Source organism: Centropristis striata, chromosome 4 (assembly GCF_030273125.1).
Source record: "Centropristis striata isolate RG_2023a ecotype Rhode Island chromosome 4, C.striata_1.0, whole genome shotgun sequence".
Taxonomy (NCBI): domain Eukaryota; kingdom Metazoa; phylum Chordata; class Actinopteri; order Perciformes; family Serranidae; genus Centropristis; species Centropristis striata.
Window position 1 is genome coordinate 28,108,158 of NC_081520.1, and position 24,740 is coordinate 28,132,897.

General features: G+C 41.6%; 1 protein-coding gene across 1 annotated transcript in view; it reads right to left on the minus strand.

Annotated features, from left to right (window-relative positions):
• LOC131969493 (mitogen-activated protein kinase kinase kinase kinase 5-like) overlaps positions 1-22,692 on the minus strand; it is a 34,999-nt gene extending 12,307 nt beyond the window's left edge. The window contains exons 1-10 of the mRNA XM_059330512.1: positions 21,835-22,692; positions 8,664-8,721; positions 7,912-8,002; positions 7,499-7,563; positions 3,860-3,915; positions 3,600-3,647; positions 3,166-3,208; positions 2,914-2,986; positions 2,688-2,819; positions 2,448-2,510 (exon numbers count right to left, since the gene is read on the minus strand). Coding sequence (XP_059186495.1) covers positions 2,448-2,510; positions 2,688-2,819; positions 2,914-2,986; positions 3,166-3,208; positions 3,600-3,647; positions 3,860-3,915; positions 7,499-7,563; positions 7,912-8,002; positions 8,664-8,721; positions 21,835-21,942 — 737 coding nt within the window. The 5' untranslated portion in view covers positions 21,943-22,692. The remainder of the gene's footprint in view (positions 1-2,447; positions 2,511-2,687; positions 2,820-2,913; positions 2,987-3,165; positions 3,209-3,599; positions 3,648-3,859; positions 3,916-7,498; positions 7,564-7,911; positions 8,003-8,663; positions 8,722-21,834) is intronic.
• Between the last annotated feature and the right edge of the window lie 2,048 nt (positions 22,693-24,740).

Genomic DNA, 24,740 nt, shown 5'->3' on the forward strand with positions numbered 1-24,740 from the left:
TATGAGAGGAATTCGGGGAGGCCATGGAGGAGGACTTTCGGTTGGCCTCAAAGAGGTTCTGGAAAACCGTCGGACGACTCAGGAAGGGAAAGATGGGCTCGGCCCAAGCTGTGCTCAGCGGGGGCGGAGACCTGCTGACCCGACCTGTGGATGTCGTCAGACGGTGGATAGAGTACTTTGAGGAACTCCTTAATCCAGCTAACACGTCCTCTGTGGAAGAGGCAGAGTCTGAAGACTCAGGGGAAGACTCATCAGTATCCCTGGCAGAAATCGCCGAAGTAGTCAAAAAGCTGCCCGGCGGCAAGGCGCCAGGGTTGGATGAGATTCGCCCTGAGATGCTGAAGGCTCTGGACACTCTTGGGCTGCCATGGTTGACACGCCTCTTCAGTGTCGCGTGGATGTCTAGGACAGTGCCAGTGGAGTGGTGGTTCCCATTTTTATAAAGGGGGACCAGAGGGTGTGTTCCAATTACCGTGGAATCACACTGCTCAGCCTCCCCGGGAAACTCTACTCCAGGGTGCTGGAAAGGAGGTTCCGACCAATTGTCAAACCTCAGATTCAGGAGGAACAATGCGGCTTCCGTCCTGGTCATGGAACAACGTACCAGCTCTTTACCCTTGCGAGACTTCTGGAGGGGTCATGGGAGTTTGCTCATCCAGTCAACATATGTTTTGTGGACTTGGAGAAGGCTTACGACCGTGTCCCTCGGGGAGTCTTGTGGGGGGTACTGCGGGAATATGGGGTACCGGGCTCGTTGTTACGAGCTATCCGATCCCTATATAACCAAAGTGAGAGCTGTGTCCACATACTCGGCACAACGTCAAACACGTTCCCGGTGGGTGTTGGCCTCCGCCAGGGTTGCCCCTTGTCTCTGATTCTGTTCGTGGTTTTCATGGACAGGATCTCAAGGCGCAGCCGGGGGGAGGAAGGGATTCGGTTTGGTGACCTAAGAATTGAATCTCTGCTTTTTGCAGATGACGTGGTTCTTTTGGCTTCATCAGACCGGGACCTCCAGCACTTGTTGGGGCGGTTTGCAGCCGAGTGCGAAACGGTTGGGATGAGAGTCAGCACCTCCAAGTCTGAGGCCATGGTTCTCTGCCGGAAAACGGTGGACTGCCCCCTCTGGGCAGGGAGAGAGGTACTGCCTCAAGCGAAGGAGTTCAAGTATCTCGGGGTCTTGAGATGGACAGGCGGTTTGGTGCAGTGTTGGCAGTGATGCGGGCGTTGTACCGGACCGTTGTGGTGAAGAAGGAGCTGAGCTGGAAGGCAAAGCTCTCGATTTACCGGTCCATCTACATTCCAACCCTCAACTATGGTCATGAGCTTTGGGTAGTGACCGGAAAGAACAAATCGCAGATACAAGCGACTGAAATGAGCTTTCTCCTTAGGGTGGCTGGGCACAGCCTTAGAGATAGGATGAGGAGCTCAGACATCCGGAGGGAGCTCGGAGTAGAGCCACTGCTCCTTCACGTCGAAAGGAGTCAGCTGAGATGGTTTGGGCATCTGGTAAGGATCCTCCCGGGCGCCTCCCGTTAGAGGTATTCTGGGCACGTCCAACTGGTAGGAGGCTCTGGGAAAGGCCCAGAACATGGTGGAGGGATTACATCTTTCTCCTGGCCTGGGAACGCCTCGGGGTCCCCCAGGAGGAGCTGGACGTTGTGGCTGGGGAGAGGGACGTCTGGAATGCCCTGCTTAGCCTGCTGCCCCCGCGACCCGGCCCCGGATAAGCGTAGGAAAATGGATGGATGGATGGATATTTTTCAGCTCAAAACATTATGTTTACAAATCAAAAAGTTCACTTTAGGAATGCTACCAGCACTCGTGCACTGCTTTTTAGGATTATGTGCTAAACTCCACCTTATTCACTTACATTAATTTCTGGAGCCTCCATATGAACTTAAAATAATACTTGACCTGACCCACTGATACTAACTGTCATATATATATTATAAATTATTACATAAATAAATGTCTCCTGCTGTTTTCACACAATAATAATGCTACGATTTCCAGTTCTGTCTGCTGTCGCCGCTCTTAACAATTTAATACGTGCTACTCATTAATGTCATTTCTAAATCCGAACATGTCTCATAATGTTTTATCAATGGTGTTTAAATACACTGTGGGTGTTGAACATGTTGAGAAGTGTAACAGTTTCCCTTGTAGGTGGCGGCCACCAATCAGAGCAGAGCTATCAACTGCAGCTCCTCCTGTGACATTTGATGCCACTGAGATAGAGAAACAGAAAGCATTTTTGTCCAAACCGCAGCTCCTATCATTGAAACCGACTTCACTTTGAGCACCCTGAACTTTTCATCATAAATGTATTTTATTTGCAAGTTCACATTTTTAATTGCTAAGTATATAAAAACATTATAAACATGAAGACTGAATGATGCTGCAGCGTGAATTAAAAAATAAAAAATAAAAATAATGTTTGTATTCACCACTTGGACTTGTCCTTCAGTTTGGGAGGCTGGTATCCACTTTTAGACATCAGAAACAGTACCCTTCACACACACACACACACACACACACACACACACACAGGATTATTAAGTTATCAGCAACATTTCTATAAAGTCAATGACAACAAAGTACTCAAATAAATGTACTTAGTCACAAACATTACAGAGGTTCTGCGTGTATGTGTGTGTCTGTGTGTGTGTGTGTGTGTGTGTGTGTACCTCAGAGGGTGAACATCAAACAGTGGAGGTTGTAGTTCAGCCAGTTCTATAGCTGTGATCCCTACAGACCAGATGTCACACAGCTCGTTGTAGCCGCCTTTAATCTCCACCGCAGCCACCTCTGGAGCCATCCTGAGGACAGACAGGAGACAGGAGACATCAGGAGACAGGAGGACATCAGGAGACAGGGGACATCAGGGGACAGAGAGACAGACAGATGTCTTACCAGTATGGAGTCCCGATGAAGGACATCCTGCGAGCCAGCGTGGCGGTGATCTGAGCTGAGATCCCAAAGTCCGCTGCAGATATTAATAACAACAAAAACTTTAAATTCACTTTTATTTACATGAAGTAGCTACTGATTATGAGCATGTTGTCTCTGTTCATCAGTTAAAGATCTTCTTAATGTCTCAGAAAGAAATACCCAATGAGATGCTTTCTTATTATTGGATGAAGAGATGATGAGTGTGTTACTGACCCAACTTCACCTCTCCCTGGTTGTTGAGGAGGATGTTGGCTCCCTGCACACACACAGACACACACACACACACACACACACACACACACACACACACACACACACAAACACACACACAGGATTATTAAGTTATCAGCAACATTTATATATAGTATGAAAAGTAAAAGAACTAACTGAGCCGTAAAATGTTCCTGCTGCAGTAATGTTTCAGCTCATATACATACATACATATATATATATATATATACATATATATATATATATACATATATACATGTATATATATATATATACATATATATATATATATATATAGTATATATATACACATACATACATTCATAAATATATATATATATATACATATATATGTATATTAATTCTCCCTGGCACATAATAATAATAATAATAATAATAATGATAATAAAGCTCACCTTGATGTCTCTGTGGATTTTCTTCTGTGCGTGCAGGTAGTCCAGACCCTACACACACACACACACACACACACACACACACACACACGCACACACACTGTGAGTTTTTCACCAAAATAAAATCTAAAATCTCAGAATAAAGTGGATCAGAACAGGTTATTATAAACAGATGAATAATAATTATTAAATATGTGTGTACCTGCAGCATCTCTCTGTAGATGTTTAGTGAATATTAATATAATAATAATTAATAAGTGTACCTGCAGCATCTCTCTGCAGATGAGGGCGATCTGAGGCTCAGACAGCGGTCCGGTCACTGTGAACACATTCTATTATTATTATTATTATTTATCATAATAATAATGTTATATTTCCTCAGAGATGTTCAGCAGGGGAAGAAAAAGCAGCAGCAAATATAAATATTCAATAATAATAATACTTATTATTATTATTATTATTATTATTATTATTATCAGTTTAATTATTTCTGTATTTAATGTTTTATTAAGTCTTTTATAGAACAAAACAGTTTGCCCCCTTAGTTACTGTTGCTTTGTCTGTCAAGCTCCCAGGCCGCCAGCAGCAATGGAGCAGACTGGTGATGTTTTAGTACCTCTGTGAGGTCGGCTGCACATTCACAACATGCTGCAGAGATTAAAATAGGTTCATAATGACTGTTGGGACGTTATGTTCACTGATATATACAGTACAGCTACATTAACTTATTCTGCTGATAGCTCTGGTTCTACAGAGGCTGATAGTTCCTATCATTGGTATGTAACTATATAAACAAACAGCTCATCTGTAGGCTACACTCTAGAAAACATGTAAAATAAGATGATAAAGGACTGAATAAAAATGAACCGGACTGGGTGTGTTGATAACAATGGCTGATAACAGTGATACTTATTATTATTACCCACAAACAATCAGCAGTTCATTGTTTAACAGCGACGAGATGAAAGAGACCGATCCATGGAAACCATAGCGCTAGGCTAATACACAGAGTTAGCATCCTTTAGCCATCTCTGGTGAACCCGAGGCTAACGTACACGGTTAAAACTATATTGACGATGGTCAATTAAATTCTTGCAAAGCTCCTCCCCCAAATGCTCCACGTCCAATCCTACCTTAGCAACCGTTACTAAGAGGAGAAGGTCCGTCAAGCTTTGAGCTCTGAGCTTTGAGCAACTAGGTGAACTGGTCTGACATCAGCTACCTCAGAGTTCAGAGAGGAGTGGATCATAAACCAGAGGAGCTGCTGGCTGTGGATTAAACAGTGAGGGAGACTCCAACTAAATATCTCAGAGATCAACAGACTCACATGTCTGCTCCAAGCTAAGCTGCTAGCTAACATGAGCTAACTAATGCTAGCTAGAAAGAACTACTCCAACAAACTAATGTCAATGACACCGTCTGTAAAATTTGCACAAAGCTAGATAGCAATGTTGCTAGGAGCTTAGCATAATACTGGGTTGTACAGTGCTAATAGCTAGCCTCACTGTATCCCATATCGACCGGCTATTGGCTAACATTGTCAACATTTCACATTAACTACTAATAGTAGTTAGTAGTAGTAATAGTAATAATACTAGTTGGCAGGAACCATAACTGTTAAATCTGGTTTGGGTTATCTCAGCTAACAGCTAGCATCGTTAGTTAGCTCATGTTAGCTAGAAGCTTAGCCTGGAGCAGTCATGTGAGTCTGTTGATCTCTGATGTAAGTTGGAGTCTCCCTCACTGTTTAATCCACAGCCAGCAGCGCTCACCTTGTTTTATGAGTTTAGTCTGGTGTCAGACTGCTACACCTTGTTGCTCAGACCTCAAAGCTTGACAGACCTTCTTCTCTTAGCAACGGTTGCTAAGGTAGCGTTTGGGGGAGAAGTTTTGTGAAAGGTCAACTAGGTTTTAGTAGATCTAGTATTAGGGCCACATTTAGAAAAATATACATATTTAATTACGAGAATAAAGTCGGAAGTATTTAATAAATTACAAGAATACATTTGTAAATATTTATAAATTAAGAGAACAAAGTGGTAAACATTGAATAAATGAGGGAAGGACAGTTGTTAAATGAGGCCATGGAGCATTTCATATAAATGTACTTTAACATGGTTTCACAAACAAGGAGATACTGACAGCATCACATTATCATAAGTGTAAGGACTTCTGCAAGAAATTGCATCTTTTCCGCAAGAGGAACCAGTCGGACTTTTGTGGAAGGGAAATAGCTGGAAGTTAAATAAAAGTTTAACGTGTAGCCTACAGCATCACATTAACCTGCCAGCTGTTGCACTCTCACCTTTTGTCCTTTCATTTAGACTGACTTCCGTTTAAAGTAGAACAGCCTACACATTATGTACGACTTTATTCTTGTAATTCGATTTTTTTTTCTAAATGTGGCCCTAATACTCTGTTGTATAATAAGGATGATGATGATGATGATGATAATAATAATAATAATGATAATAACGAGAAAATTTCATCTGGGGAAATTCTGAAAGGGCCACAGGGGCTACTGCAGGTGTGTGTACACTATGATGAGATTCTTCAGAGATTTCAAACAATTAATACTAGTAATGTTATGATACTGTATTATATACAAGGAGCACAGCTACAACAAGCATTCCTTTTCAAGTATTTATTTATACAGCAACCTATGCCCTTTCAACCTCAAAATGTGTGTGTGTGTTTGTGAAACGTGTATCTGGAGGAGTGTGCACACTTACGCGCATATTTTTGTGTGTGTGTTTAATGAAAATCACATAAAGTTACGTGTGTGTGTGTGTGTGTGTGTGAAGCATGTGTATCTGGAGGAGTGTGCGTGCTTACGTGCAGGTGTGTGTGTGTGTGTGCGTGCGTACGTGTATCTGTAACTGTAATCACATCAAAGGATCAAAGAGAGAGAGAATTAACTGCCGCTGTAGAATATTCCGGAACAGTGAGGGCAGCCAGACAAACTGGAATTTCTGGCCTCGAACAGAAAGCATTTTTGGCAAAACCATAATACCTATCATTGATCCGACTTCACTTTGACCGTCTTGAGTTCTTCCTGAACAGCTACATATGTTTTTTGTGAAGAAAAATTAAGAAATAGCTTTGTAAGAGCGATCTGAAAAACTGTTAAATATGCTTTTCTACAGAAATCTTTCTGCGTTTTTAATATGGGAGTTAATGGGGCTTTTGTTACGTGTTGGTGGTGCATCTGTGCATCCTACGCCCAAACTATAACTCAGCTTTACCAGAGGACTGTGAGTGAGAAGACAAATTTTCCTACGTTTCTATGTATAAATTATTTCTGTAGAGTGGAATTTGCGGCCTGGAGCACAGTTTTCAAATTTATTTTTTGACAATTTTTTCTCTCCCTCTACACTGCAGCGATGATGTCACACACTGTGACACGAACATTCCATGCAGTACACACCCATTATAATCTCAGAATTTCTCCAAAAATGATCATGGTCATTGAACAAAAACTATATGACCTATCGAAATGTGGATTAATACACCAATACACAAGACTTGTGTCTACTGTTTAAAGTTTAAATGAAGTCTCTAGGTGAAATTATGCCAGAGGAGTAGACATTTGAAATCACCAATTATAGTTATTTTTCGCTCATTTTTTTTGGCTGTCCCATTCACTTCAATGCAAAATTTTGGGCAGTTTTTCAATTCATATTCCGTAGAGAAAAGTAATAGCACAACTGTACCGATCAAACCACACGTTTTGATATATAATTTGTGGCAGGACAAAATTGTGTCTGGAAGAGGAAGAAGAAAAAATCCACAGTATAACATAGTGCTCGGGGCTTTGCCATTGCTGTAGGGGCCAGTGCTCGGTGCAGTTGCCCTGTGGCCCTAATAAAGATGACGATAATAATGATGACAATATTTCTGACCATGGTAGACGTCCTGCAGAGATCCTCCTCCACAGAACTCCATACAGATCCACAGCTTGGTCGCCCTGCACACACACACACACAGAAACACACAGACACAAAGGGAGAGAGTTAGTGTGTGTGTGTGTGTGTGTGTGTGTGTGTGTGTGTCTGTGTGTGTGCGTGTGTGTGTGAAAGAGTGTGTGTGAGTGTGTGTGTGTGTGTGTGTGTGTGTGTGTGTGTTTCTCTCTGTGTCTGTATGTGTGTCTGTGTATCTGCGTGTGTGTGTGGTGTGTGTATCTTCGTGTATGTGTATCTGGGTGTGTGTGTATGTGTGTTTCTGTGTGTGTGTGTGTGTGTGTGTGTGTGTGTGTGTGTGTGTGTGTGTGTGTGTGTGTGTGTGCGTATGTGTGTGCGTGTGCGTGTGCGTGTACCTGATGTAGCTGCCATAGTACTTTACTATATTCGAGTGTTTGCAGCTCTTGACGATGACGATCTCCTGCTGGATGATGGAGAAATCATCTTCTGTTGATCACACACAAACATGTTGATTAGTGTTTGGGTTCAACAACAACAACAACATTAATAATAATGGGATTATAAACATGCAGAGCAATCACACTGATGACCATCAACAACACAAACAGAAAGTAAACTCAGCGGATGTGTTTATTTATTCTAACAATATGTGTCAACATGTTTGTTTGTTTTTATTGTTAGAGGTTTTCTTTTCTTTCTTTTTCCCCTTTTGTTTTTTGCCCCATTAAAGTTTTTTTCCCCTATTAGTGTTTTTATTATTATTATTAGTATTATTTGTCAGGGAGAATTAAAATAAGATGTTTTGTGACTTTTTACAGCAAATTAATTTGTAGTCATTTTGTTTCCTTTATTTATTATTTTAGAGGTTGAAGGTCTTTAATTAATTTTTATGTTAGGTGTTTTATGTTAGTTTAGGTCTTGAGTTTTTTATATTTATTTTTAAAGGTTTTAGACCTTTACAGTCTTATTTTTTATTTATTTGTCTTTAATTTGTCTGTTAATATTTTTAATTTTGTGGGAAAACACACAAAAAATAAATAAATCTAATTTTGACCGCTCTTTCTTAAACTTTTCTCTCTCGTGGAGCACAAACAAAAAACAAACAAACTTTGTTGACTTTTAAAATGAAACTGAGGTAAATTCTCACCTGGTTCCATCTTGATGACCTTGATGGCTGCCAGCTCTCCATTCTGTTTGTTACGAGCCTGAACACACACACACACACACACACACAGGTATGTTAGTATATACAAAAAAATAAGAGAAAATCCTGCATTCAAAAAGTTTGGCATTAAAATAAAATTGAAGCTCTGACAGAGAAATGCGGCAGACTAATATTTATTAATATTTAAATGATTGATGCGTTAATGCTGCAGCTTCATCTTCAGTACACATCTTTATTTATTAGATGATTCATGTTTTATCTTATTAATGTGAAGCTACAGAAACGTTACACTAAGAAAGTTTAAAACAGTTTATAAGAGACGTAAATCATTCAAAGACCAGGTAAAGGAGTAAAATAAATGAAAACAAAATATGTTAAATAATAATAATAATGATGATAATAATAATAATAATAATAATGAGACTGTGTTCAGTTTTTACAACTGCAAAGTTGCAAAGTCGAAATATAAAGCAGGAAACAAACAACTGAACAACTTAATTTACATATTTTGTCCAGATCAGTGGAGGACAACACACACACGCACACACACACACACAGACACACACACACAGACACAAACTGGGGGGAAGTGAGAAACGTTCTGCTCTTACACTCTAAAGGTCAGCCTGTGTGTGTGTGTGTGTGTGTGTGTGTGTGTGTGTGTGTGTGTGTGTGTGTGTGCGTGCATGTGTGTTCACACTATTTATAAACAGAAACAAAAGGGAAACTTCCTTTTAAAGTGAATTCAGTCTGAACAAGTTTATCAGCTGCAAACAGTCCACTGATGTTATTTATTTGTTTGTTTGTTTGTTTGTTTATATTTGTTTGTTTATTTATAAAATGTTATTGTCTGTCCCTCTGAGCTCTCTGTTTCTGAGCTGTCTGTCCCTCTGAGCTGTCTGTCTCTGACCTGTCCGTCTCTGAGCTGTCTGACACTCTGATCTGTCTGTCTCTCTGAGCTGTCTGTCCCTCTGATCTGTCTGTCTCTGAGCTGTCTGTCTCTCTGAGCTCTCTGTCTCTCTGAACTGGCTGTCCCTCTGACCTGTCTGTCTCTGACCTGTCTGACCCCCTGACCTGTCTGTCTCTGAGCTGTCTGTCCCTCTGGCCTGTCTGTCCCTGAGCTGTCTGCCTCTCTGAGCTGTCTGCCTCTCTGAGCTGTCTGTCTCTCTGAAGCTTCTCAGTCTTCCTTCCTTCAGACCTGCAGACACTGAGAGGAAACTCCAGCGTCTCCTGTCCTCTCAGAGACAAATAACCTTCAGATGAAAACATTCTGACGACAATCAGAAGTCAAACTGCTGTTTTTACAGTCATGTGTGTTTTACTGCGTCTCAGTCTGTCTGTGAAATGAGCTCCACGTCGTCACCATTTGAGTCAAGATAATAATTTTATCAGAAACACAAACAGCGTTTTGAATCAGCTGCAAATAACACAATGACTCTGTTTGTGAAGCAGGGGGCGTCCTGCAGCAGGAGACAGTGAGTGTCTCAGCAGCAGGACGTGTTGGTGAAGGTTAGAGGAGTTATTATCAAATTATTATCAGGAGCAGCTCACAGCTCTGTCTGGTGAAGTTTAAACTCAGCTGGGAGAAACATGGAGCCCAAACTAAACTAAACTAAACTGAACTAAACTGAACTAAACTGAACTGAACTGAACTGAACGTTCCGTTCTTCAGTGATTGAGGTGAAACCAAAGTTACAGTCAGCATTTAGGACAAACTGACACGAATCACGTTTTCAGGTCAGTCGAGTCATGAGAAAATATTGTCTGCTCGATAATCTGTCTCTCCACCGTAAGACACACCTCGACCCTGTAACACACACTGACTCTGTAACACACACTGACGCCGCCTGTCTCTGAGTTTGTCAGATGAAAACAATAATAATACATTTTATTTAAAGGTGCCTTTCTTATCACTCAAGGTCACCGTACAGTGACAACAACAAAAAAACAACAATTAATAAATAACAAATGATAATTTAACTATTTAGTAAACAGAATGGGGATGTAATATGTGATTTTTAGGTACAATATGCCAGATGGTTTTGAGCTGGTTTTGAACAGTGAAGGTCAGTGGGGAGGGAGGTCCAGAGGGGTGGAGCAGAGCGGCTGAAGGATCTGGACCCCCGTGGTGGTCAGACGGTGAGGTAGATGGATGAAGAGCACCTGACAGAGCAGGTGTTGACCTGAAGGAGTTCAGCCAGGTTCGGAGGAGCGAGTTGGTGGATCGCCTTGAAGGTGAGAAGCAGGATTTTGTCTGTTTAGTATTTGACAGGGAGCCAGTGAAGTAGCTGGAGTACTGAAGTGATTCAAAATTCAAATTCGAAATGACTTTATATATCCCCGAGGGTAAATCCAGTGAGTCTGGTAACTCTGTTAGAATGAGACAGCCTGATGGCTGTAGGAGCGAAGGATCTTTTGAATCTCTCCGTCCTGCAACAGAGAGAGAGGAGCCGTCCACTGCTGTTTTTTTGGTCCATAAAGGTTTTGTGTAGCAGATGATCTGGGTATTTCAAGATGGCCTCAGACATCTTGACAGGTCATCTCTCCACCACTTCCTCCAGTGTGTCCAACCTGGCTCCAACCACAGAACCAGCTCTTTAGACCAGTCTGTCCAACTGCCTTGCATCTCGGTGTCTGATGCTGCCTCCCCAGCAGACTGCTTTATGTGCTTATTTTAAGAATGTGTCTTTTTGTAACAAAAATGAGTGAATAACCCCTCTTCACAGGGATTTCAGTCTTGTGTAAAGACTTCTTTTTAGGATTGACATTGTTAGCTTTTTCATGCTTTTCAACAGTTGAATATGGTGAGTTGTTACCGAAAATATTGGTTTCAATTGAGAGTTTTAGTTGCATGTAGTTTAAATGCTATTTCAAAAGCATTGTCTACCCAGTATCTACCCACAGATACTGAAATGAGGAAAAACGGGCTAGTTTCAAGTATTGCTGGCTACTACAGTTGCTCAAAATAAGTATTTTTGGAATTATTTTAAGACATCATTGTTTTTCCAGTGCTTACTTAAAGAATTCTTACAAAGAAAAATGTACTTACTGCACTGGCAGATAATTTTACTTGTTTCAAGCATGTATTTGCTTAATTCTAGTTATTATTTTTTTTTTCATTTTTTGTCCGTTGGTTTTTGCAGTGTGAGGGCTTTTATCAGATCCCTATATTCAGATTCCTGTCCATTCCTGATATACGCCACAATAGCAGTGTCGTCCGAGTACTTCTGGATGTGGCAGGACTCAGAGTTGTATTTGAAGTCCGCTGTGTACAGTGTGAACAGGAATGGAGCCAGAACAGTCCCTTGTGGAGCCCCTGTGCTGCTCATTAATGTCCAAGAAACACAGTTCCCCAACCTGACATACTGTGGTCTTCCTGTCAGGTAATCTGTGATCCAGGAGATAAAGAAAAGATCCACTCCCATCTCTGTGAGCTTGTTTTTGAGTTTGTTGTGTTGGATGATGTTGAATGCGCTTGAAAAATCAAAGAACATGATTCTCACATAAGCACTAGTTTCCTCCAGATGAGCAAGGGCATGGTGAAGCATGTAGAGGACAGCATCGTTCACTCCGATGTGTTGTTTGTATGCAAACTGCAGGGGGTCGAGTTTGTCTTAGACCTCAGCTCTCAGCAGGCATAGAATCAGCCACTCCAAGGTCTTCATGATGTGATGCGAGAAGTGAGGGCTACTGGTCTGTAGTCATTAAGTTCAGCTGGACATTTTATTTTTGGTAGCGGCACAACACAGGAAATCTTCCACAGTGCCGGCACTCACCCCAACTGTAGACTGAGGTTGAAGATCTTGTGGAGAGTTAGACACAGTTGGGCAACACAGTCCTTGAGAAGCCTTGGACACACACCATCTGGGCCAGCAGCCTTCCTAGAGCAAAGTCTTCCCAGTTCCAACCTCACCCCCATCTCTGTGACAGACAAGGGTGGAGGCTCAGGTGTAAGAAGGGGGTGGATGCTGCTTTGGAGATGTACACATGTTGAGGAGGAGGAGGAGGAGGAGGAGGAGGAGGAGGAGGAGGAGGAGAGGCAGCATTGGAAATGGGTGAGGCCGCTGTATTGAATCTGTTGAAGAACTGGTTGAGTTCATCAGCTCTTTCTACATCACCCTTTTTTCTTTTTACATCTTTTCTTGTTGTAACCAGAGATGGTGTTGATTCCTCTCCACATTTCATGGATGTTGCTGTTCTGTAGATTTCTCTCCAATTTCTTCTTGTATTCCACTTTTGCCATCTTTAGTCTCAGAAAGTTGCAGTAATCGAGGTGAGATGTGACCAATAATGAACCAGGACGGCAAAGCTGCTGGGTGTGAGGGACTGACGGAGGCTGTTAATGTAATCTAGGAGTACATTTTTACTCAAACCTCAACTTTGAAAAACATATCAATAAAGTAGTTCAGTCCTGTTTCCGTCAATTCAAAACCATTTGCAGAATCAAAAAAAAAAATTCCCGCTGCGATTTGGAAAAAGTCATACATACACTCATGTTCTCCAGATTAGATTACTGCAACTCACGTCTTTCCAGCATATACTACAAATCACTCTCTCACCTCCAACTGGTTCAAAATGCAGCAGCTTCTTACTGGTTTTAACAGACGACAACACATTACGCCGATTTTAGCTTTTCTTCACTGGCTCCCTATTCATTTTAGAATTGATTTTAAGATTTTACTGATCACTTTTAAAGCATGTCAAGGGCTGGCTCCAAGTTACATTTCAGAGATATTGACACCTTATGAGTCAGCTCACAGCCTTAAGTCCTCGGGTGGGTTCCTTCTGGCTGTTCCAAAGTCCAGGCTCTAAACTAAAGGTGATAGGGCGTAAACTTGCCATCAGGGCCCCTCGACTTTGGAATGCCCTGCCTGAGGACCTAATGCCTGCTGAATCACCCAAACTCCTGGCCCGAGGGGAGGAGAAACGATAGAGTTGTTGATGTTGATATTTAAACTGTCAGTTCTTGATATTGTGAATTTGAACCAATTAGGAGAACCTCTGCTTGTCACTGTTGAGCTTGAGAAAATTGGAGGAGAACCAGGATTTGACTAGTTGAAGAGAGTCACAGAGGGAGGATGATGGGAGGGTGGAGACATAGAGCTGGGTGTCATCTGCGTAGCGATAGAAGTGAATGTTTAACTTTCTGAAGATATGGCCAAGGCGGAGGAGGTAGATAATGAATAGTAGACATAGGTAGGTCACAATAACCACTAATCACTATATCGACTTATCGTTCAATATTTAAAAATGGACATTATATATTGAAATGGACTCAATATATTGTCGTTTACATGTGTGACATTTTGTGCTTTTTTGTGTTTAAAGTAAAGCTGTAAATAGTATAAACTGCCGAAAAAAAGCAGCCATTCCAGCTGTTCCATGTTATTTTAATAATAAAATAATATAATCCATAATGATTATCTCAGTGCAATGTTTTGTTAACAGAGCCTGAGTCTGTTTTATTTGTTTTGGTTGTAGTTTATTTATTTATGTTTTATTTATCTAGGATATTTTAATATTTCTTTTCCACACCTGAAGTTTTGAGTTTAATGAACTGAGTGCGACCAGAGAGATAAAAAACCATGATGTTACACAACAGAGCTGAATGATGTCTGTTCTATGACACAAGCTGACACAGTGGAAACTCCACTCAGTGTGTGTGTGTGTGTTTGTGTTTGTGAGACATCAGAGAGGTCAGCGAGAGGAAAGACACCCAACAAGTAAACAACCAAACACACACACACACACACACACACACACACACAGACAGTGGATCTGGACGTCAGCGGAAGCCGCAAACGTTTCCATCTTTAAATGTGTTTACAAGTTTCAGGGGTCTTTCCTTCAACTGACCTCTGTGATCTCATACACACGCACGCACACGTGCACACACACACGCACACACGCATGCACACACACACTAATCTTGTGATAGTTTTGATGCTACAGGGAGTGAACCAGCAGGTTTGAAGAGGAGATGAAGCTGTTTGGATCTGCAGCAGGACCGGAAGAGTTCAGAGAAAGTCAACAAGAGTTAAACGTTAGAGAATAAACGGTTTATGTCTTCTTGATGACTTGATTCAGTTTGGGTTTTCATCATCATCACCACTCTGCTGTCAGGAAACATGAAGAGCTGCAGCTCGTCTGTCAGAACCACAGAGCCTCTCTCATACAGAAACCACCAGCTGCAGCATCATCAGGTTTAAACATTACATTACATTACATTACATTACATGTCATTTGGCTGACACTTTTGTCCAAAGGGACTTACAATAAGTGCATTTATACACTAAAGAAGAAGAGCATTTAAAGAAAAAAAAATTATGCGTGCAGCCTGCGGTGGAAGATGTATAGGCTGTCTGAGGTCCTGATGTCGGTGGGGAGCTCGTTCTACCATTTGGGAGCCAAGACAGAGAGAAGTCTGGAGGAGGTTTTGTGGTGAGTTGACCCACGCAGGATGGGAGTCGCCAGCTGTTTGGCTCATGCAGAAGAGGAGTGGACGGGCAGGAGTGTAGGGTTTGACCAGGTCCTGTATGTAAGCAGGGCCTGAACCATTAGCAGCAGAGTACACCAGAGTTAGAGTCTTGAAGCGTATCAGCCACTGGTAACCAGTGGAGGGGGTTAAAAGGCTGATGTCAGGGTCAAAGGTCAGAGGGAGTCGTACCATTTACAGTCTGTAAAGCCCTTTGATGCAAATCTGTCACTTGTGATTTTGGGCTATACAAATAAATCTGTCTCTCTGTTATCTGACTTAATAAATTAAAATAAAACAGTTTGGTGATGTGGCTCTCAGCACCACAACCAGGCTGGCCTTGGTCCAAAGATATATTTATGGATCTGACATGATTAATGTTTACAGCTACGACAGTGAATCAGAGAGAAAGTGTGTCACTGTTCCTGAACTAAAGGACTCAGACTGACTTATAACTTCTTGTTGATGTTATACATATGTTTTATCTATTATCAGTTTGTTATACTTTCTTATAACTACGACATTTTAGGTGGAGGCTTTAAATAAGCCCATCTTGGTTTTCTGCCTCTCCCTGCACTTTATATTATTTGTTATTTTTGTCATTTTATGTAAGTCTAACTGTGCAAATAAATGAACCTAACTGACTGTTTCAGCTTCATCTGAACTCAAAGAAACCTTCACACAGATAGGAAATTAATAATGGATCATCCACACACACACACACACACACACACACACAGTGCAGTCAGTGTGTTTGGTGGCATTATGAATGATCTCTCTTCCTCTTTTTTGTATTATTATTATTACACCAACCAGAAACTCAAACATATTTAATTTAACACACACACACACACACACACACACACCCACACCCTGACACAGTTAAACTGCAGTTCTGAGGTCTCACTTCTTCATTTAGTGTCTGAGGTTGCAGCAGCAGCAGCAGGTGCAGCTCTGCAGCTTCACTGCAGCATGCTACGTCACACACACACACACACACACACACACACACACACACAGGCAGAAAAAAAAATCAAACACATTTTCTATTTGAAGAACATTTCTCTCTGAGTCAGAACAACCGGAGAGACTGTTAAAATCTTCAGATACCGAGTGAAGATCTTCCATAGGAAGAGACCTGCACAGCAGATCACATCAGATCAGGGTCTGTCAGAGTCTCTCAGGGTCCGTCAGAGTTCGTGAGTGTCCGTCAGACATTATTGATGACATCACGTTCATTTGCTTGAGGATAAGAGCTGAACTCTGCAGAGCTAAACCAACCAGATCTACAACCTGACCGTCTGTTAGCACCACCCATAGACTCCTATGAGCGGTGGTGGCTTATGGTACAGAGTTCTAAAAACAGCACACATTATTTGCTGTGATGAAGCTTCTGTGATTCTGGTTGAGCAGGTTGAACCGGCTGCTGTCTCAGTAGAAATGTTGTCTGAGTGGATGCCACGGTGACTCACCTCAACTACCTGAGGCCTGCTTCTGCTTCCTGTGCTGCTCTTTATAAATGGTTGATATTTAATTCAGGAATGTTTAAGCACAGATCTGAAGATCGAAACCAAATGTGACGCAGTTTAAATCACACAAAACAATCATTAGCAGGAAATAAATCTGAAGCTTCACGATGAATGAAACAGCAAGAAAACTAATGAAGTCAGCACATCCTCCCTCTGAGCTGGACCATCTGAGGCACCAGTTTCATATATATATGTGAAATATACAGTATACCGTCATGAAAAAACATAGTAGACCACCATTGTTTTGTTAAGTTTCTTGTTCATTTTAACGCCTGGTACAAGTAAAGGTACAATTGTTTGATAATGATTTTGGTTATCATCAAGAAAACCATGTAAAATGTCTAGATATCAGCTCTTAAATTAAAATCGTATCAGCTATTTTTGTTGTTGTCATCATATTTGTCCAAACAAATGTACCTTGAGTTGTACCAGCCATTAAAATAAACAAGAACTTGAAGAAAACAATGGTCGTCTAATATTTTTTTTCCATGACTGTAGATATAAGGTCATCGAGTGTTTGTAGCATGGCATCCTGTGAGAACCTCATATCTCTAAAAGTCACAAAAACAGCTGTTTTCTGCTTTTTTATACTCAATGTCCTAAAAGTCTAAAAACCTTTCAAAATAAAAATTAAGAAGAAGAATTTTTAGTTGATCACAAACACATTTGGAGACACCTAAAGTGTGTTTCAGTTTCTGACTGGAGTTAACGTCACACAGTGCAACACTACCATCAGATCTGTGTGTGTGTGTGTGTGTGTGTGTGTGTGTGTGTGTGTGTGTGTGTGAATTATATGTTTGATCTGTTTGGGGCAGTCTGTGGCCTGGAGGTCAGGAATCAGGTTTGGAACAGGACTGTCAGGTGAAGGACTGAAGAGCTCTTGAGCAAGGCACTAACCCCACAGCTCTCCGGGCAGTAACATGCTGCTCTGCTCTCAGCATGGTGTGTCAGTAGCCCCTTTCATAGAGCTGTCCCGCATCCAGCCAAGGTGAAGTAATATTCTGCCCTTTCATAGTGCAATCTGGCGTTAGGAACGAGGTGGAGGATAGTGGGAGGAGACGATAGTGGGAGGAGACGATAGTGACATGAGACGGAGCAGCAGCAGTGCTGCGCAGTAGCACAATGCTAATAGGCTAACAGTTAGCTCTGTAGAAGTACAGTGTGTATGTGCTGCAGCAGTATGTGTTCAGTCAGACCTCCATTTGTTTACAACAAGCACCGGACACTGTGTACAGTTAGCCATGCCGGTTTGTTAACAATCAGCGGCGGACACCACATGTGCATATAACATGCCGATTTGTTTACAACAAAGTGGGAGGTGTGTGTTAGACATCAAATATCCCGCTTTGCCCCGATGGCCCATCATAATGGTCGTCCTCCAACAGTCCCACCAGTGTTCCTCTCTGTGACTCTGAAGGAACACTGGTGGATCATGTGATCAGTATCCTGCTGCTGGAGTTCATAGTGGAGGAGAGACGTCACAGAGCCGTACATTTCCCGGCATGAAACGGACCAATGAAAGGTGCTATTGTGTGTAAAGGGTTACATGCTGTGTGTGGGATGAATGAGGGAATCTGAATCTGAATCGTATTTGGTTAGTTTGTCAGCAGGATCACAGAACAGTCCTGTGAAGGTTCAGCTGTTGGACCAACTCACTGTCAAAGACACAGAGTTCATCTGTTAACCTAACTTCATTCATCTGAGTGTGATGGAGTCCGTGTGTGTGGAAACATTTACTGTAGAATAAAACAACCTTTCATCAGGTTTCACATTTAAGTTTCATTTTTCAGAGCTCTTCAGTTCAAAAGAAAAAAGGTCCACTAACGAGAACAACAAGTGACACTTAGTCAGGGGTCAAAGGTCAGAGTAGGTCCTTTAGGTAACATTTTCATATTCTAATCTTTACTTTTTATTACTTAGTAATACTGTCAGTATATATTACAGTGATGAAACATAAAGCCTAGGGGTCAGGCAGGATCGTGCTGGTGTTTCTGTTGGAGTAAACTCTGTCAGCGATCGACAGAAACACTTTCACTTCTGGTGAAACCACTTCCTCCTGCAGGAGCTCTGCTCTCAGGTTGATCACTATCAGTCATCACACCTCGTCTGCTTCAACACTCAGAGAAACAAACTCACACTGAACCAACCGAGGCCTGGAGGACTGCTTAACTTACTATAACCAGTTTAACTTTAGTAACTTTCTGATCAAACATGTAACAGAAAGAAACTGCAGATTATAAAGTCATTAAAGCCGATCAAACGTCAGAAACTTCAGTATAAAATGGGCCAATCTGCTATTTTACTTTAAGTCCTTTCACTTTATTTTGATGCTTTTTCTGAAGTAAATACTTTGAATCTTACAGCAGCTCAGTCTCACCAAATATCACAACTTTAACTTTCACTTCACGCCAAACTCCATCCTGCTGCCTCCGACCCTCAGAGTCTCTACCAGAGACCCTACCATCTGATCCTCAGTAGGCACGTTTCCATCAGGTACTTTTCCCTCTAGTGAGCTATGGGTGTGGCTTGCAGAGAGGATTTGCCCAACTTCACCGGGTAGCAGCTCAGAAAGTTCCTGCCTCAGGTAGGTACTTTCTGAGCTGCTAGTCAACGCTGATTGGATAGGGTTGAGGCGTGATTCATTTGCAGACAGGTGCAGACTGGACGCTGAGGAGTTAACAGCTCCTGCTCTGACGGCAGCTGGGAGAGACTGCTGCAGGAGGAATGGGCCGCTTGTGAGTGCTTTGGGACGGCGCTACTCGTTAAGAAGAGTAGGAACGACTCTCCAAAGTTCTCCAATAACACCAGAAAAGTCTCAAGAGGTTCTGAATAGTCTAAATATAGACACAAAGGCCCTCATTTATCAAACGAGCGTACGACAGAAAGTGAGCGTAAAGTGGGCGTAAGATCATTTCTACGCAAGGCTCGGCATTTATCAATTTGGACGTGAGCGGAGGGTACGATCAGATCTCACATCTGCTCTCAGCTCGTGTACACAAATTTGAGTCAGCATGAAGTCCACACGTCTGAGTCGGAGAATTGATCTTAGACTATTGTATCTATGCCTGGAGCTGATAAAACTCTGTGGTGTTTTTATTTTTAATGGTGACAAAGCAAAACATGTTTAGACTCTTCTGCTGTTTACTGTTCCAGCTCCGACACTGGAGTGTCAGCATCTCCTTTACCACCGGTGCTGCCCGAATAGAAACATTTCCAATCAGCGCTGTCACACGCTCCTCTGACTAGGACATCATTATTAGTAAATGTAAAGAGGAGAATAATATATCTCCATCATAATAATAGCAATATTCAGATATTATATAGATTATTAGGCTTTATATATCACAATGTATAAATTAATTACTCAAACCTCACCGGGAGTTTAATGGTCTGCTACTTTGCTGACAGCGGCACTGATTTCCTTATATATATATACAGATATATATATATATATATATACACACATACATAATAAAAGGACATTTAGCGGTTTGGTCTTATAACTTTGACCCTTTCACTGTATTTTCACTTAATGACAGTTTATTTTAACGTTTTGTTCATTAAATTCCTTGTTCAGCATTTGGTTGGATTAACGGACATTGACGGAGTCTCTGTTCAGTATTCAGGTCAGTAATCGACATTTAAACTAACATCAGTTAATGCTCCAGTTAATGCTAACATGAGTCAGTCAGGTTGAGGTGTAGAGAGGCAGCACAGGGGCTCCACAAGGGACTGTTCTGGCTCCATTCCCTTCACACTTTACACAGGGGACTTCAAATACAACTCTGAGTCCTGCCACATCCAGAAGTACTCGGACGACACTGCTATTGTGGCGTGTATCAGGAATGGACAGGAATCTGATAAAAGCCTTCAGTGACTGGAGTCATAAGAACTTTCTGAGCTGGTTCCGTGGTTGGAGCCAAGTTGGACACACTGGAGGAGGTGGTGGAGAGATGCACTGTCAAGATGTCCGAGGCCATCTTGAAATACCCGGATCATCGGCTACACAAAACCTTTATGGACCAAAAAAACAGCAGTGGACGGCTCCAGACTAAGCAGATTCTACCAGACTAACTGAATATTATTCATCCCCAAGGGGAATATTTTGATTAGATTTTGATTGATTATGTATATATATATATATATATATATATATATATACACACATACATACATACATACACACACACATATATATACATACATACACACATATATATATATACATATATATATATATATATATATACATCTTTATTGTTAGTGACCTGTCAATCAAAGGTAGCCACGCTCCAAATCATACGATTCTTTATCTTTTTTTTCTTCTAAATGGGGCCATTATTTGAACTATTAACATCAAATTGTCTTGAAGAAGACAGTGATTGAGACCATAGTGTTGCTCTAAAAAACATTTCTGAGGTAATAAATCAAGTGAGAAGTTTTCTCATTTTGTACTGAAGTGAATGGACAGAAATGCTTCTGCAGCCATCAGCACCCCCTGCTGGAGTCTCTGGCAGAATGCAGCTTAAGGCACTTCCTGGTTCGCCTCACTGCTCAGACCCGGAGGTTGCCGATTGGATTTACCTCATTTAAGCTCTGTTAGCTCAAACACAACTTTTGTTTCCACAGAGATGAACTCTGTCTGATCCATTACAGTGATCTGATCGCACAGACGCATTTTAAGACCACGTAACAAAGTCACTTCCAGTAGTCAGTGCTAGATGGTGCCACTAACTAGTCCTGATCTGGTACTGATCCTCCCCAGGTCTCGGCTAGTGATCTGAGGAGAATCAGTCAGCACTGATCAATGATCAGGAGCAGGACTGACTCTACTGTTGGCACTGGACTAATACTGAAGTCTGAAGGTCTGAAGCAGAGTTATCTGTAGAGGATGAGTGTTTCCAGTGGAGCGTGGCTGTTGCTGAACTCACATCTGCTGCAGCAGAAGTCAGACATGGTTGAGTTGAGCGCGGGCGAACATCCCCACACACACATTCACACATTCACACCACAAATCACATTATCAGCCTGAAAGTCTAATAATCAACCTATCACACTGTTTAAAAAGCCAGTTAAACTCCTCTCTCCCTGTCTCAGTATGTGTGTGTGTGTGTGTGTGTGTGTGTGTGTGTGTGTGTGTGGCTCTGACCTTAAACACTTCTCCGTACGTCCCTCCTCCGACTCTCAGCAGCAGCTCGAAGTCCTCCTCAGGGTTCCTGGTGGAGATATCCAGACTGGTCCTCTGATGTAGATCCATCTCTGACCGTTAGATTACTGCCGGTCCTCTACAGACATCACACACACCCCCACACTCACACACTCACACAGCTACAGCCAGCAACACTGTGAGAAAACACATTCAAACACGATGTGTGTCTCTGCCTGACGTTCAGCCGCTGACACACACACACACCTTCCTGTTTCTGCTCAGTCCTCCCTCTGTCACACCTCCTCAAACTGTTTTTTCTCCTCTCATTTGCATAATCCATTTTTTGTTTCCTGTTAGGTGTGTGCGTGCGTGTGCATTTGCGTGTGTTTGTGTGTGTGTTACAGATGTTTCTGTGTTTTAGGGACAAACAAACAGAATTTAAACTCACCCTTGCTAACACTCTGTTGAAAAGTTAATGTGTGAAATGTTGAGATCAAGTGTGCGTGTGTGTGTGTGTGTTAGTGTGTGTGTGTGTGTGTGTGTGTTGCTTGTAGCTCATTTAATGCAGTTGTGCTGTTTGGGGTTTTCAGTGTAAGTTTCAGTCTCAGCTTCACGCCTACTGCAGGGTGTGTGTGTGTGTGTGTGTGTTTGTTGTAGCTTGGAGCTCCCTGACAGCTTCCTGTTCAGAAGCATTTCCCTGCAGATAAGAAGATAAAAGGGTTAAAATAACTCTATCAGCTGCTCTGATATTCTTCATGAACAGAAACGGGACAAACAAAGTTACAGAAAAGAGTAAATAATATACATTTAAAACTAAAGTTCAATCAGACAGAATCAGAGCCTGGTGCAGTCTGAGCTCTACCAGCAGGAGTATGGTGTGTGGAGGCTGGGGGTTGGTTTCTGTGTTTCTCTCTTGGCAGAGATGGGCATGGCTTGCTGGGTGGCTGAGGAGCTGGCTGCACACACCTGTGGCTGATCATCGTCTGGAGCTGTATTTAAGAGGCAGGCCTCCTGGGCTCTTGCTGCCAGATTGTTCCACTGCTTCTGGGTAGATCATCCTGTGTGAACTTATAACTTGAGATTTCTGACTGTAGTACTAACCTGTGTTCTCTGTGCTCTGCCTCCAGGATCCAGCGCTCACTCTGCCCAGCCACAGCACCCACCAGCTTAAGCCACTAAGACGCCACCTCACCTTTCCCCCCTACAATAAACTGCTATTTTTGATTGTTCATTCACGTCGTCTGCTTTGTGGGTCAAAAAAACCCTAACCATAACAAAAGGAAGCTTTAACATGACGTTCTGCTGGTTTATTTCCCCCAAAAACAATAAACAACAGAACAGAGATGGACACCTGCTGCTGCCTGTAGAACCCTATGAGACCAGACTTCGCCAAATAAACTTTGTTTGTTTTCTTTAAATGTCGTAGAGATATTTAAGGCCACGCAAGAAACATGGTCTGCGTGTGTATGTGTAGGTGTTTGTGTGTGTGTGAGTCTGTCTGTGTGTAGGTGTGTGTGAGTGTGTGTGTGTGTGTGTGTGTGTGTGTGTGAGTGAGAGAGTCTGTGGTTGTGTGTGTATGTGTGTTTCTCCTCCTTCAGTTCTGTCTGCAGGCTGTCTAACTGTGTACACTGTGTCTCATTAACCACTGATCAGCAGCTCTGTGTCCTCTGGTGTCACTTCGTGACCTCCCACATACTGACCACTCGTTAGAAACACCACCACTTCTCTCTGCTTATTAAAGAGTTAAAATTAGCTGCAGTGACTTCCTGCTGTAACTTTAACCTGCTGAGTTTCAATCTGTTTCTGACCCCTTCTCCTCCTGTCTGTATATAAACCACTTTATAAATGTTGACATGTTGGTGTAAGCCTGTACGACCAGAGCATTATTCAGTGTGACTCACTGGAACAGTTAGAACAAAAAACACACAAAAACATTTTTGTTACTACAGAACAAAACATTCGTAACAGTAACATATTAAAGTGTTTGAAGACAGCTTGTGTGTGTGTGTGTGTGTGTGTGTGTGTGTGTGTGTGTGTTGCCAGCAGAGGGCACTCCACTCACACTGAACCTGATCAATTTTACTAATAAAATCTACAGAAACAGAAGCTAATCAAAGTGGGAACATGGAAAATGTTTTGATTTACAGTGATAACAGTGAATGGCAAATGTAATCAATGAATCTGCTACATATGAAGTATTATATGAATGATTAAAGCAGGATTATATGTAGTATTATCTGCATATTAAAGATGCACAGTCGCTTTGTTAATAGAAATACTGATCCTGTTCACACAGCTCTCCTTCATTTAAAATCCTTCATACTCTATCTACTGTTTTATATATTATATATATGTTTATTAAATTTTGTTTGTATGCTGACTATTTCTATTCTTCATATTTTCTATTCATGCTGCTGTTTTTTTCACTTAAAGTACTTGAAGTACCTTAAGATATATTCAGTACTTTGTTCTTTTGCACCAACACAAAAACAACAAAAACCTGCCAGGCAATAAAAAAAAGCAGTATTATATGTAGTATTACATTATTATATGCAGTATTATGTATATTGAATTCAGTGTGAGATGCATTATTATTATGTTATATGCAGTATTGTTTGTGCCATTATTTCCAGTATCAGATGCAGTTTTTTCTGCATTATTATATGCAGTCCCATAGTATTATTTGGAGTATTATTTGCGGTATTATATGCAGTATTTTCTGCAGTGTCATAGTAATATTTGCAGTATTATTTACAATATTTTTTGCAGTGTATTATGCAGTATTTTCTGCAGTGTCATGGTCATATTTGCAGTATTATTTACAGTATTTTTGCAGTGTATTATGCAGTATCATATACAGTATCATAGTATTATCTGCAGTATTATTTTCAGTATTTTCTGCAGTA